We start from the raw sequence: 13,831 nt of genomic DNA, 5'->3' as shown, positions 1-13,831 counted from the left end.
AGAGAGAGAGAGAAACAGAGTTAATGTTACAGGTCTGTGACCTTTCATCAGAACAGCTAAAAGATCATTGGCCTGAAACATTAATCCTATGCTTTTCTCTCCCTGCCTGATATGCGGAGCATTTCCGGCATTTTCTGTTTCTATTTCTAAAGTACTTCATTGACTATAAAGCAGTTCGAGGTGTCCTGAAGTTGTGAACGGCACTGCATAAATCCAATTTTTTTCTTTACAAACAGGATCCCACCCAAGACCTGGATTAAAAAAAGACTTGCATTTATATAGCGCTTTTCACAAACTCAGGATGTCGCAAAGCACTTTACAGGCAATTCAGTACTTTTGGAGCGTAATCACGGTTGTCATATAGGAAACGCTCCAGTCAATTTGCGCTCAGCAAGCTTCCACAAACAGCAATGTGATAAATGTCCAGATAATCTGTTTTAGTGATGTTGGGGGATAAATATTGGCCCCAGGAGACCAGGGATAAAGCCTCTGCTCTTCTTCAAAATAGTGCCACGGGATCTATTACATCCACTTGAGGGGGCAGATGGGGCCTTGGTTTAACGTCTCATCCGAAAGACGGCACCTCAGCACTGCACTGGAAGTGTCTGGCTAGATTTATGTGCTCAAGTCTCTGGAGCATGGCTGGAACCCACCACTTTGTGACTCAGATGAAAGTGTGCTACCCACCAAGACGCAATTGACTCACTGCTGCACAAACATTAAATGAGCAAGGGATTGTCGGAGTTATGTGATGAACTGCTCCTGAACGTTGGCTGGTTGGTGCAGTGAAGTCCTCATTCACATTGTCCCGTTCTCTCTCTTCCCCCCCGCCCCCACCCCTCACACAGTCCATCAGACACTCTATGGGGTTTGAACCCAGTGAATTACCCTGGCACACTGCTGGTTGTTTTTAGAATCCTTTCACAAGCAACTTAATTTTCACCTCATCATGCAGGTAAGGATACAATTATATGGCGCCTTTTATGTAGTAAAACAACCCAAGGCGCTTCATGAGTGTGTTATCAGACAAAGCTGGATACCGAGCCACACAAGGAGATATTTAGGCAGGAGCTTGGTCAAAGAGCTAGGTTTTATGCAGCGTCTTAAAAAGAGGGGTGTATAGGGAAGGAATTGCAGAGTTTAGGGCCTCAGCAGCTGAAGTCAAGGCCACCAATGGTCAGCCGAAGGAAGTGGGGAATGCACAAGAATTGGAGGACCGCAGTATGACCTTTCCAACAGCTGCTTACAAGGACCACACAGCTCCAGAGGTTGTCCAAGTGAAGGTCCTAAAACACAAAACAAACGTGCAACTACAAAGGGGGAACTGGGCCCAAGCATCACAACAAAAAGTTGCAGACTTTTTTTTTGTGTGCCGATCTCTTCAACGGTTGGTAACATGAACTTGCGATAGAAACATTGCTTATGCAGGCTTGGTCTCGCTTACTGACTTATACCACAGCGCTTAGCAACCAGGCGTGCTGAAATCTTGTCTGCTATTGACATTGCAATGAATCATTTAGCCGGTCACAAACAGCTTTCTGGGTTGGTCAGTGATGCAGAAGCATAGTAAAGCTATGTTTTTTTTAAAGTGCTGGATAACACAATTACAGGCTAATTCTGGAGGGCATTGCAACAAGAGACACCTTCAGTTTCATAGTGCCACTTCCCATTTACACAGAAGCAAACAGATTTATTTTGACTTTGTACTGATGCAACATTAGTTAATCAATAAATTCCACCTCAAGAATTATTGTGGTGCCAAGGAGAACAGAAAATTGGTTATGTCAAGGCACAGCCTTGCATGTGCTATCAACACTGCTGTGCATCTGAAAGCAGGTTGGTTAGAAAATGATGATTGACAAAAGCAGCCGAGAAAAGGAAAAGAGAGGGTGGAAATGTTTCTTTGAGGGGAGAGCGTATAATGTTCTAGTCAACTCACGCTTCAAAGACAAGGAAAAGCAAAGTTTCTCAATAGATTATACTTAAGGCCTCAGTGTGACCACATAATAGCTAGGTTTTTAAGACCTAGGCCAGAGGGACCACAGCCAGGAGTCAGAACTCTCCTACTACTGGCCTGCCTGAGGCAAGACATTCATCGTCAAAAAAGAATGTTATTCGTTCCTGGGATGTGGGCGTCGCTGGCAAGACCAGCATTTATTGCCCATCCCTAATTACCCTTGAGGTGGTGTTGGTGAGCCGCCTTCTTGAACCGCTGCAGTCCATGTGGTGAAGGTGCTCCCACGGTGCTGTTAGGGAGGGAGTTCCAGGATTTTGACCCAGCGACGATGAAGAAATGGAGATATATTTCCAAGTCAGGATGGCGGGTAACTTGGAAGCACCTACTGCCCTTGTCCTTCTAGATGGTAGAGGTCACAGATTTGGAGGTGCTGCCATAGAAGCCTTGGCGAGTTGCTGCAGTGCATCTTGTAGATAGTGCACACTGCAGGCTCTGTACATCGCTGGTGGAGGGAGTGAATGTTTAAGCTGGTGGATGAGGTGTCAACCAAGCAGGCTGCTTTGCCCTGGAAGGTGTCAATCTTCTTGTGTTGTTGGAGCTGCACTCACCCAAGCAAGTGGAGAGTATTCCTTCACATTCCTGACTTGTGCCTTGTAGATGGTGGAAAAGCTTTGGGGGAGTCAGGTGGTGAGACACTCACCACAGAATACCCAGCCTCTGACAGTATTTATGTGGCTGGTCCAGTTAAGTTTCTTGTCAATGGCGATGGTTAAATGGAGAAAAATTGGAGGCAGGCAAAAAGCAGGAAACTATAGACCAGTTAGCCTAACATCTATGGTTGGGAAAATGTTGGAGTCCATTATTGAAGAAGCAGTCGCAGGATATTTGGAAAAGCATAATTCAGTCAGGCAGAGTCAGCATGGATTTATGAGAGGAAGTCATGTTTGACAAATTTTCTGGAATTCTTTGATGTAACAACCTTTTCCTCATAAGTCAACTCCCTCATCTCCGGGATCAACCTTGTGAACCTTCTCTGAACTGCCTCCAAAGCAAGTATATCCTTGCTTAAACATGGAAACCAAAACGGTACGCAGTATGCCAATGCCCTGTATAACTGTAGCAAGACTTCCCTGCTTTTATACTCCATCCCCTTTGCAATAAATGCCAAGATTCCATTGGCGTTCCTGATCACTTGCTGCACCTGCATACTAACCTTTTGTGTTTCATGCAGCAGTACCCCCAGGTCCTGCAATACTGCAGCACTATACAATTTTTCTCCATTTAAATAACAACTTGCCCTTCGATTTTTTTCTGCCAAAGTGCATAACCTCACACTTTCCAACATTATACTCCACCTGCCAAATTTTTGCTCACTCACTTAGCCTGTCTATGTCCTTTTGCAGGTTTTTTGTGTCCTCTTCAAACATTGCTTTTCCTCCCCTCTTTGTATCATCAGCAAACTTGGTCCCTTCATACAAGTCGTTAATATAGATTGTAAATTGTAAACAGCACTGATCCCTGCGGCACCCCACTAGTTACTGATTGGCAACCCGAGAATGAACCATTTATCCCGACTTTCTGCTTTCTAGTTAGCCAATCCTCTATCCATGCTAATATATTACCCCCAACCCTATGAACTTTTATCTTGTGCAGTAACCTTTTATGTGGCACCTTGTCAAATGCCTTCTGGAAGTCCAAATACACCACATCCACTGGTTCCCCTTTATCCACCCTGTTCGTTACATCCTCAAAGAATTCCAGCAAATTTGTCAAACATGACTTCCTCTCATAAATCCATGCTGACTGTCTGACTGAATTATGCTTTTCCAAATGTCCTGCAGCTGCTTCTTTAATAATGGACTCCAATATTTTCCCAACCACAGATGTTAGACTAACTGGTCTATAGTTTCCTGCTTTTTGTCTGCCTCCTTTTTTAAAATATGGGCGTTACATTTGCAGTTTTCCAATCTGCTGGGACTTTCCCAGAATCCAGGGAATTTTGGTAAATTACAACCAATGTATCTACTATCCCTGCCGCTACTTCTCTTAAGACCCTAGGATGCAAGCCATCAGGTCCAGGGGATTTATCCACCTTTAGTCCCATTATTCTACTGAGTACCACCCCCTTAGTGATGGTGTTAAGTTCCTCCCCCGCTAAAGCCTCTTGACTATCCACTGTTATTTTTAATGTCCTCTACCGTAAAGACTGTTACAAAATATCTGTTCAGAGTTTCTGCCATCTCCATGTTCCCCATTATTAATTCCCCAGTTTCATCCTCTTAGATACCAACATTTATTTTAGCCACTCTTTTCCTTTCTATATACCTGTAGAAACTCTTGCTATCTGTTTTTATATTTTGTGCTAGTTTACTTTCATAGTCTATCTTCCCTTTCTTAATCATTTTTTGTCATTCTTTATTGGCTTTTAAAAGCTCCCCAATCTTCTGTCCTCCCAGTAGTTTTGGCCACTTTGCATGCCCTTGTTTTTAAATTGGATACCATTTCTTTTATTTCTTTAGTTAGTCACAGATGGCTATCTTTTCTTTTACACCCTTTCCTCCTCACTGAAATATATTTTTCTTGAGAGTTATGAACTATCTCCTTAAATGTACAGCACTGTTCATCAATCGTGCTACACTTTAATCTATTTTACCAACTCTGCCCTCATATCTTCACAGTCTCCTTTATTTAAGTTTAGTATGCTTGACCTAAAGCCATGAGATTTCATGGGGTCCAGAATCAATGTAGAGGACTCCCAGGGCCACTCCATCCCGACTATATACCACTGTGCCACCACCTCTGTTGAGTCTGTCCTGTCAGTGGACAGGACAGGACATACCCAGGGATGGTGATGGTGAAGTCTGGGATATTGGCTGAAAGGTATGATTCTGTGAGCATGACTATGTCAGGCTGTTGCTTGACTCGTCTGTGGGACAGCTCTCCCAATGTTGGCACAAGTCCCCAGATATTAGTGAGGAGGACTTTGCAGAGTCAACTGGGCTAGGTGTGCCGTTGTCATGTTGGTAGTCGGTGCTGTGGTCAATGCCGGGTGGTCCATCCAGTTTTATTTGTTTTTCATAGTGGTGGGTGTGCAACTGAGTGGCTTGTTAGACCATTTCAGAGGGCAGTTAAGAGTCAACCATGTTGCTGTGGATCTGGAGTCACATATAGGCCCAGACTGGGAAGGACGGCAGATTTCCTTCTCTAAAAGACATTCGTGAACCAGATGGGTACTTACGACAATTCGATAGTTTCATGGTCACCATTACTGATACTAGCTTTCTTAAAAATTCCAGACTGATTTAATTAACTGAATTTAAATTCTGGGAAGTTAGCAAAGCAACACTCCTCCATCAGGGTCACGTGCCCTACCAATACAAGGGCAGGCCTGCGATGGTCATATACTGACGATGGAGTGGATCTTATCCGGCCATTAGGGAGAGCAATACCACAGAACCGTACATTGACTGGTGTCACTCAGTCCCCTCTCCCTCAGGAAGGTATCTGTACACTGACTAGTGTCTCCCAATCGCTCTCCCTCGAGAAACTGAATAAATATTTCAAGGGGAAATATTTGCAAGGCTATGGTGAATGGGCAGGAGAGTGGGATTAATTGGATAGTTCTTTCAAAATGCCGGCACAGGCACAATGGGCCGCATCGTGATTCTCTATGTTTTAAAGTTGGAAACAATCACGTGTTTAGTTTTAAAGACCAATTTGGAACCTGCCCTGCAATAGATACAGAACAATTACCAATCTGTAATGTGCAGAATAGTGAAGACCCTGGGAGCAAGGCACAATTAAAGTTAGCATTCTGTACTGTTAATGGCTGCTGGCTGCCTAGTTGCCTTGTGGCAGGGAGAATCCTTCAGTGATGGCCGCCTGCTGGGTGACCATGTTCCTGTCCCTTCCCCACACCCCCCACACCAATAATGGGGCCAGAAACCACTTCAACATTTCTTTTTCGCAACAGTACATTCAGATTTCTTCAGAACAAGATCACCTTCCTGTGCCTCTTGGGAACCAGAAGTAGCACAACTTGCACTTCTGATATTATGGAGGTGTGTTAAGTCAAAGGGAGATATATTAAAGATGTTTGGAGAGCTTCTCTACCCTTCACCCACAACCTGAAACCTAAATACATCCCCCAAAGATAAATTATAATGTAAGACTTTGACTTTTATTAATTAGGAAAAAATGCTTCATTAGTACATTAACCAAGCAGCAATATCATTTTAAGATTGCTTCCCTCAACCATGACTGTTTTTTTTGAAGATTCATGTAATGAAACCACTGCTTTGTACCACAAACCAAATTTATAAAAGAGAATGCTGAAAATGGAATTCCTTCAAAAAAAAAATTCTGATTCAAAGATATTTTGTTAATGTTTATTAAGATCATCCAAAACTTGGATGCCCGTGTCCTAACTTGCACCAAATCCCGGTCACCCATCACCCGAGCTCGCTGACCTACATTAAGCTCCTGGTTAAACAACGCCTCGATTTCAAAATTCTCATCCTTGTTTACAAATCCCTCCATGGTCTCGCCCCTTCCTATCTCTAATCTCCTTCAGCCTCACAACCACCCCACCCTCCCACTTCGCCCCCCCAGAGATATCTGCGCTCCTCTAATTCTGCCCTCTTGAGAATCCCGGATTATAATCGCTCAGCCATCGGTGGCCATGCCTTAAACTGCCTGGGCTCTAAGCTCTGGAACTCCCTTAGTAAACCTCTCTACCTCTCGTTCCTCCTCCAAGACACTTCTTAAAACCGATCTCTTTGACCAAGCTTCTGCCGTAATTTCTTATGTGGCTCGGTATCAAATTTATCTGTTTTGTCATAACACTGCTGTGAAGCACCTTGGGACGTTTTACTATTTCAAGGCACTATGTAAATACAAGGTGTTGTTGATTACTGAAAAGCGCTATGTTCAAGTCTGGCGTGATTGCTATTCTACTTTGCAGATGAAACTCACCGATCTTGGCCATCAGGGTTCTGCTTGAAAGAAAGAAAGGACTTCCATTTAATATAGTACCTTTCACTGTCTTAGGGCAAGCGCTACAGTGTAGTCACTGTTGTAATGTAGGAAAACACAGCAGCCAATTTGTGCACAGCAAGCTCCCACAAACAGCAACGTGTTGTGACTTTTCTCTTTTAGTGATTGATGTTGGTTGAGGGATAAATATTGGCCAGGACACTGGGGAGAACTTTGAAATAGTGCCCTGGGATCTTTTACATCCACCCAAGGGAGACGCGACCTCGGTTCAACGTCTCGTCCGAAAGACAATGCAGCACTCCCTTGGTACAGCACTGGGAGTGTCAGCCTAGATTATGTGCTCGAGTCGCTGGAGTGGGACTTGAGCCCACTACATGCTGACTCATGAGGTGAGAGCACGACCCACTGAACCACGTTTGACATCAGTTTCAGACCATTTCCTTACAGCATGCACCCACTGCACAAAACTGACGCCGATACACCACTGTATTTATAATCTCACTCCGAGCCCATGGGGTGGGAAGTGGCACAATATCAATGATGTGTGAAAGAAAGACTTACATTTATATAGCACCTTTCATGACCTCTGGACGTCACAAAGCGTTTTACAGTACTTTTTGGGAGTGCGGTCACTGTTGTAATGTGGGAAATGCGGCACCCAATTTGGGCACAAGCAAGCTCCCACAAACAGCAATGTGATAAAGATCAGATAATCTGCTTGTTTTATGTTGATTGAGGGATAAATATTGGCCCCAGGACACCGGGGATAACTCCCCTGCTCTTCTTCAAAATAGTGCCGTGGGATCTTTTACATCCACTTGAGGGCAGATGGGGCCTTGGTTTAACGGCTCATCCGAAAGACGGCACCTCCGACAGTGCAGTACTCAGAGGAGTGTCAGTCTAGATTTTTGTGCTCAAATCCCTGGAGTGGGACTTGAACCCACAAACTTCTCATTCAGAGGAGAGAGTGCTACCCACTGAGCCACGGCTGACACAGAGGGGTTGATATGGAGGTTGAAGCTGAACCTATTGTAGGAGGCAGAATAGCAGGGCTGGTTGTCCAAAATGGATGACGACCAACATTCCTCAACCCAACCACCAAAATAGTCCGTAAAGAACTATTAATTCCAATGGAATTTCATTTACTCTGAACCACCTGCAATAAACTGATGTCCCAAAAGAATGCATCTGATTTATATATAGCTTATGTAGTGACAAATTCAGGGCAAAGAAAAGACAAACAGTTACAGCACACATTAAATAAGACCTACTTTCTTGTCATCTGGGCCCATTTGACTCATCAGCATGTTGATGTTATCAGTGTTCCACACCCATGAATGGCTTGTAAAGTATTCAACCAGCATCATTGATCTGTGTAGCCGATTAATGATTTTCATCATCCTAAACATCAAGAAAGTCAAGTTAATCAATGCAAACACACACAAAAGATATTTTAGCATCGAAAGAATGAACAGATACATCAATCAGCATGTGACTCTGAATACACCACACATTGTAAACAGAAACTAGTTTCTAACAAACATTACAACACAATTGTTTCAGAAGGTGGTTAAATTTCCCTTAGCTTTAAAGAACAAAAATCCAGTGACACCAGCATGGACCATAGGCAAAGTTACTGGAAAAATAGAAAGGACTGCAGAGTTCGATTCCCAAAGTTTTGGTAAAAATTCCATAATGCCAATGGAATTTCACTTACTCAGTTATCAGAAACCATCAGCCCAAGCCTGTAAGCACAAGAAGAATTGCCAAATGTACACAGCAACGATAGGGTTATTAACCATTTCAGTACAGCTCATCACCAAGACGTGCACTGGAGTTTAGATACGGAATAGAGAACAAATACCCAAGGACCAGAGGGGTTTTCAAGGACTTAAAAGTCAGTATGTTTGTAACGTTCCAATTGTTAAACAAGGACACACATGGAGAGGGGGGGGGGGGGGGGGGGGGAGACTGTAAATGGTGAAAATCAAGAACAGAAGCAGAAAACTTGGGCGATACGCAGCAAACCTGTCACCATGTGAAACAGGCAAAAGGTGAAAGCCCTTTGTCAGTGATCCGATGGCTGGCGCACACCTGAAATCGATAACCTCTTCCTCTTCTCTTTGTAAACAGGCGTTACGTGGGCAAGTATTCCGGTTTGCAAGCGTCACAACAAACTTTTTCAATTTAACAGAACATTCCGATCCCAGTGTGCTGTGTCAAACCTGAACACGGCAAGTCACCATGCAGAGCGTGAAACTGAACCCGAAAAGCTGCAATTTCCAAAAAAGGCGGCAAGTCCCATCCCAGGTTTAGTACCCGAATTATTATCTGGTTAGAAGCGGATAAACTGGAATCCAGGTTTACTGATCACCATCTACAATCGCATATAGCCAGGGCTACCGGTTAATGGGGGGGGGGGGAGGGGGGTTAAATTCTGGCACATTTAATCATTCATAATTCCAGCATTTTGCAGATCAAACAGATAGAGAAAGCAGCCGTGCTTGATAACAATCAAAATCTGCTTCCCAATACCGCAACCCATCTGATGAAGCAATTGCCCCTACCTCCCCGGGAGTCTGCAAACATCAACACCATAATTCAGTTTGGAAATATGATGAGAACATAAGAAATAGGAGCAGGAGTAGGCCTTACGGCCCCTCGAGCCTGCTCCACCATTCAATAAGATCATGGCTGATCTGATCATGGCCTCAACTCCACTTACCCGCCCAGGTCCCCATAACCCCTTCACTCCCTTATCATTCAGAAATCTGTCCATTTCCACCTGAAATATATTCAAAGACCCAGACTCCACAGCTCTCTGGGGTAGAGAATTCCACAGATTCATGACCCTCAGAAGAAATTCCTCCTCATTTCCATTTTAAATGGGCGACTCCTTACTCTGAAACTATGTCCTCTTGTTCTAGATTCCTCCCACGAGGAGAAACATCCTCTCAGCATCTACCCTGTCAAGTCCCCTCAGAATCTTATACGTTTCAATAAGATCACCTCTCATTCTTCTAAACTCCAATGAAGAATGAGAGGTGATCTTATTGAAACATACAGGATTCTGAGGGGGCTTGACAGGGTAAATGCAGAGAGGATGTTTCCCCATTACTGTCATCAGTAATGACAGAACCAATAGGCTGATCATCTGCCTATTCCATACGTGCTTCACCAGCTAACGTCGTTGCGGCAGCAAACCAGATTCTTATTTTTTTAATGCTTTTCATGTGCTGACAAACTTGCAGCCTTGAGAAAATAATTATATGATCAGGAAAGCCATTCGGCCCAGCTTCGTCCCTTTATCTAGAATACCCCGACTGCAGCATCCAACTGGTTCCTAAAAGATTGCCGGGTTTTTGTCTCCGCTACTCTGTGTAGAGAACGGTAGCATCGTAGTTATGTTACTGGACCAATAATCCAGACGCCTGGACTAATGATCTGGAGACACGAGCTCCAAATCCCACCATGGCAGCTGGGGAATTTAAATGCAGTTAATTCAATATATCTGGAATAAAAGTCTAGTGTCAGTAATGGTGACCATGAATCTACTGAATTGTCGTTAAAAACCCATCTGGTTCACTAATGTCCTTTAGAGAAGGAAATCTGCCATCCTTACGCAGCCTGACCTATAAGTGATGCCAATCTTCATAGCAATGTGGTTGACTCTTAACTGCAGTCTGAAATAGCCCAGCAAGCCACAACGAAAAACTCTTCCTTCACCACACGGACTGCTGTGGTTAAAGGAGGCGGCTCACCACCTTCTCAAGAGCAATTAGGGATGAGCAACAAATGCCGGCCTTACCAGCGAAGCCCAGATTCCGTGAATTAATATTTTAAAAAAATTCAGGAGTGCATTCTATAAGTCAAGCACTTTCTTGAAGAAATTACTGACATCAGTCCCCAATTTGCCTGTTACAAGTTTAAACCCGTGTCCTCTTATCCTACTCTAGCAATTTAATTGCATTTCCAAATTAATCCTTTTCCATACAGTTTACTAACTTTCATACCATGAAGATGGTCTCTCAGACATCTCTTTTCCAAGCCTGAGCTTTCTCAAAGCCTTTCCTTGCTAACTACACCTCTGACACGAGGGATCAGACTTGCACCTCTTCCCTTCACTGCCTCCAATGCTTGAATGATTTTCTGTTTCTCATTTCACATTTCTGGCATTTGCAAGTTTCTCTCTTTATACTAGCACAGTGAATAATCATGAGAATGACTCAAAAAACCGCAGCTGCACTTTCCAGGTACAGCTGACTATAAATGCACGGCACTCCCTTTGTAGGATGTATTCGATTGTGGGCATTACATAGAATTGCACAAGAGGCTACAGCACAGAAACAGGCCAATCAGCCCAACTGATCTGCGGCATCGTTTATGCCTCCTCCAACCCTTCTTCTACATTCCAGGAACTCTCAGTATTGCAGCTTCATGTGCGTGTGGGTCTATAACTGATGGGGTAAGCTCAGCACACCTCCTTGTCAGCTGTGGGTAGCACTCTCACCTTGGAGTCAGAATCTTGTGGGTTCAAGTCCCAATCCAGAGACTGGAGCATAAAATCTAGGCTGACACTCCAGCACAGTACTGAGGGAGCGCTGCACTGTCGGAGGTGCCAGCTTTTGGATAAAACATTAAACCGCGGCCCCCATCTGCTCCCTGAGGTAGACGTAAAAGATCCCATGGCACTATTTCTTAGAAGAGCGGGCGAGTTCTTCCCGGTGTCCTGGCCAATATTTATCCCTCAAACTCTACTTCCCTGCCCGCTCCCCATAACCCTCGACTCCCTTATCATTCAAAATTCTGTCTATATCTCCACCTTAAATTTATCCCTCAAAACAGATTATCTGATCATTATCACATTGCTGTTCATGGGAGCTTGCTGTGTTCAAATTGGCTGCCGCGTTTCTTGTATTACAACAGTGACTGCACTTCAAAAGCACTTTGGGACATCCTGAGGTCATGAAAGGGGCTTTATAAATGGAAGTCTTTTTTTTTTTCTTTCAAGATCAGTTTCTGAGAGTATAAACGGGCTGAGAGCAATGCATGGAGTAGCTCTCAGGAACCAAACCGTAATTATAAAAGCTGCAAAACACTAAACTTGCAATAAAGATTAAACATGTTGTGCTTCTGACTGAGGCTCAAAGTGCTACAGCTTCCAACAGATTCACCACTCGTCCTCGTGCTTTAAGTGGTAGTGCTATTATGTTGCATTGAGGACGCTTAACCCAGAATCAACACTGTGAGCCATGTAGACACCAGTACTTTACACAACTAAGAACATAAAAGAACATAAGAATTAGGAGCAGGAATCGGTCATTAGGCCTGCAGGAGTCGGTCATTAGGCCCCTCGAGCCTGCTCCGCCATTCAATATCATGGCTGATGATCTACCTCAACTCCACTTTCCTGCACTGTCCCCATATCCCTGGATTCCCTTAATATTCAAAAATCTATCAATCTCTGTCTTGAATATACTCAAAAGACGGAGCCTCCACAGCCCTCTGGGGTAGAGAATTCCAGAGATTCACCACCCTAAGTGAAGAAATTTCTCCTCATCACAGTCCTAACTGGCCAACCCCTTATTCTGAGACTGTGACCCCTGGTTCTAGACTCCCCAGCCAGAGGAAACATCCTCCCTACTCTGTCTAGTCCCAAGCAGCATCCAGTCTTAACTTTGGACCCAATAAATGGAACAAAATGAGAAGCACTGTACAGAATTTCATAGAATGTATAAGCACAGAAACAATCCAATCAAGCCAACTGGTCTTTGCCAGTGATTTTACTCCAGGTGAGGCTACCACTCTGATTACCTCCTCCCACACTGCCCCCAGATCCCTAGGGTCCCTTCTCCCTCATGTATGTATCACGCCTCCCCTTAACTACTTCAAACACTCCATGTGGCAGCGAGTTCCATATTCTTGCCGCTCTGTAAAGAAATTCCTCTTGAATTCTTTATTAGTACGGTTGGTGACCATCTTATATTTATGTACCCTTGTTCTAGACTCACCCACTAGTGTAAACAAATTCTCCACATCCAGTCTACCGCACCACTTCATAATTTTAAAGACCTCCATCAGGTCACCTGTTTGTCTTCTCTTTTCCAGAGAAAAGAGCTCCAGCCTGCTCAATCTTTCATGACAATTGCATCCTCTCAATTCTGGCAGCCCTTGTAATTCTTTTAATATAAGCACATAAGAAATACGAGGAGTAGGCCGTTCGGCCCCTCGAGCCTGCGTCACGGCTGATCGGATCTTGGCTTCAACTCCACTTCCCCGCCCGCTCCCCATAACCCTCGACTCCCTAATCGTTAAAAAATCTGCCTATATCTCCACCTTAAATATATTCTATGGGCTAGAGTTTCTCGAACCTGTTTTGCTGGCGCCCTCACCAGAGATGCGCCGTTTTGTCCACTTCCAAGCACACTGAAAAAAGACATAGAAACATAGAAATTAGGTGCAGGAGCAGACCATTCGGCCCTTCGAGCCTGCACCGCCATTCAATAAGATCATGGTTGATCATTCAACCGCAATACCCCTTTCCTGCTTTCTCTCCATACCCCTTGATCCCTTTGGGCGTAAGGGCCATATCCAACTCCCTTTTGAATATATCTAACGAATTGGCTTCAACAACTTTCTGCGGTAGATAATTCCACAGGTTAACCACTCTCTGAGTGAAGAAGTTTCTCCTCATCTCGGTCCTAAATGGCTTACCTCTTATTCTTAGACTGTGACCTCTGGTTCTGGACTTCCCCAGCAACGGGAACATTCTTCCTGCTTCTAACCAGTCCAATCACGTCAGAATTGTATATGTTTCTATGAGATCTCCTCTCATTCTTCTAAACTCCAGTGGATACAAGCCCAGTTGACCAGTCTCTC

The 13,831-nt window shown here is 44.1% G+C and overlaps 1 protein-coding gene across 6 annotated transcripts in view; it reads right to left on the bottom strand.

Moving 5' to 3' along the window:
- far1 (fatty acyl CoA reductase 1) overlaps positions 1-13,831 on the bottom strand; it is a 138,354-nt gene that overhangs the window by 13,573 nt on the left and 110,950 nt on the right. For 5 of the 6 annotated variants that reach the window (XM_070899483.1, XM_070899485.1, XM_070899487.1 and 2 more), the window contains exon 10: positions 8,224-8,353. In XM_070899483.1, the coding sequence (XP_070755584.1) occupies positions 8,224-8,353 (130 nt within the window). Of the gene's footprint in view, positions 1-8,223; positions 8,354-13,831 lie in introns of those variants that run through there. The other variant, XM_070899489.1, reaches the window with a different exon arrangement.

Source organism: Pristiophorus japonicus, chromosome 14 (assembly GCF_044704955.1).
Source record: "Pristiophorus japonicus isolate sPriJap1 chromosome 14, sPriJap1.hap1, whole genome shotgun sequence".
In the NCBI taxonomy this organism is placed as follows: domain Eukaryota; kingdom Metazoa; phylum Chordata; class Chondrichthyes; family Pristiophoridae; genus Pristiophorus; species Pristiophorus japonicus.
Note: the sequence above shows the minus strand (reverse complement) of the source record. Positions and strands in the feature narration are given on the sequence as shown.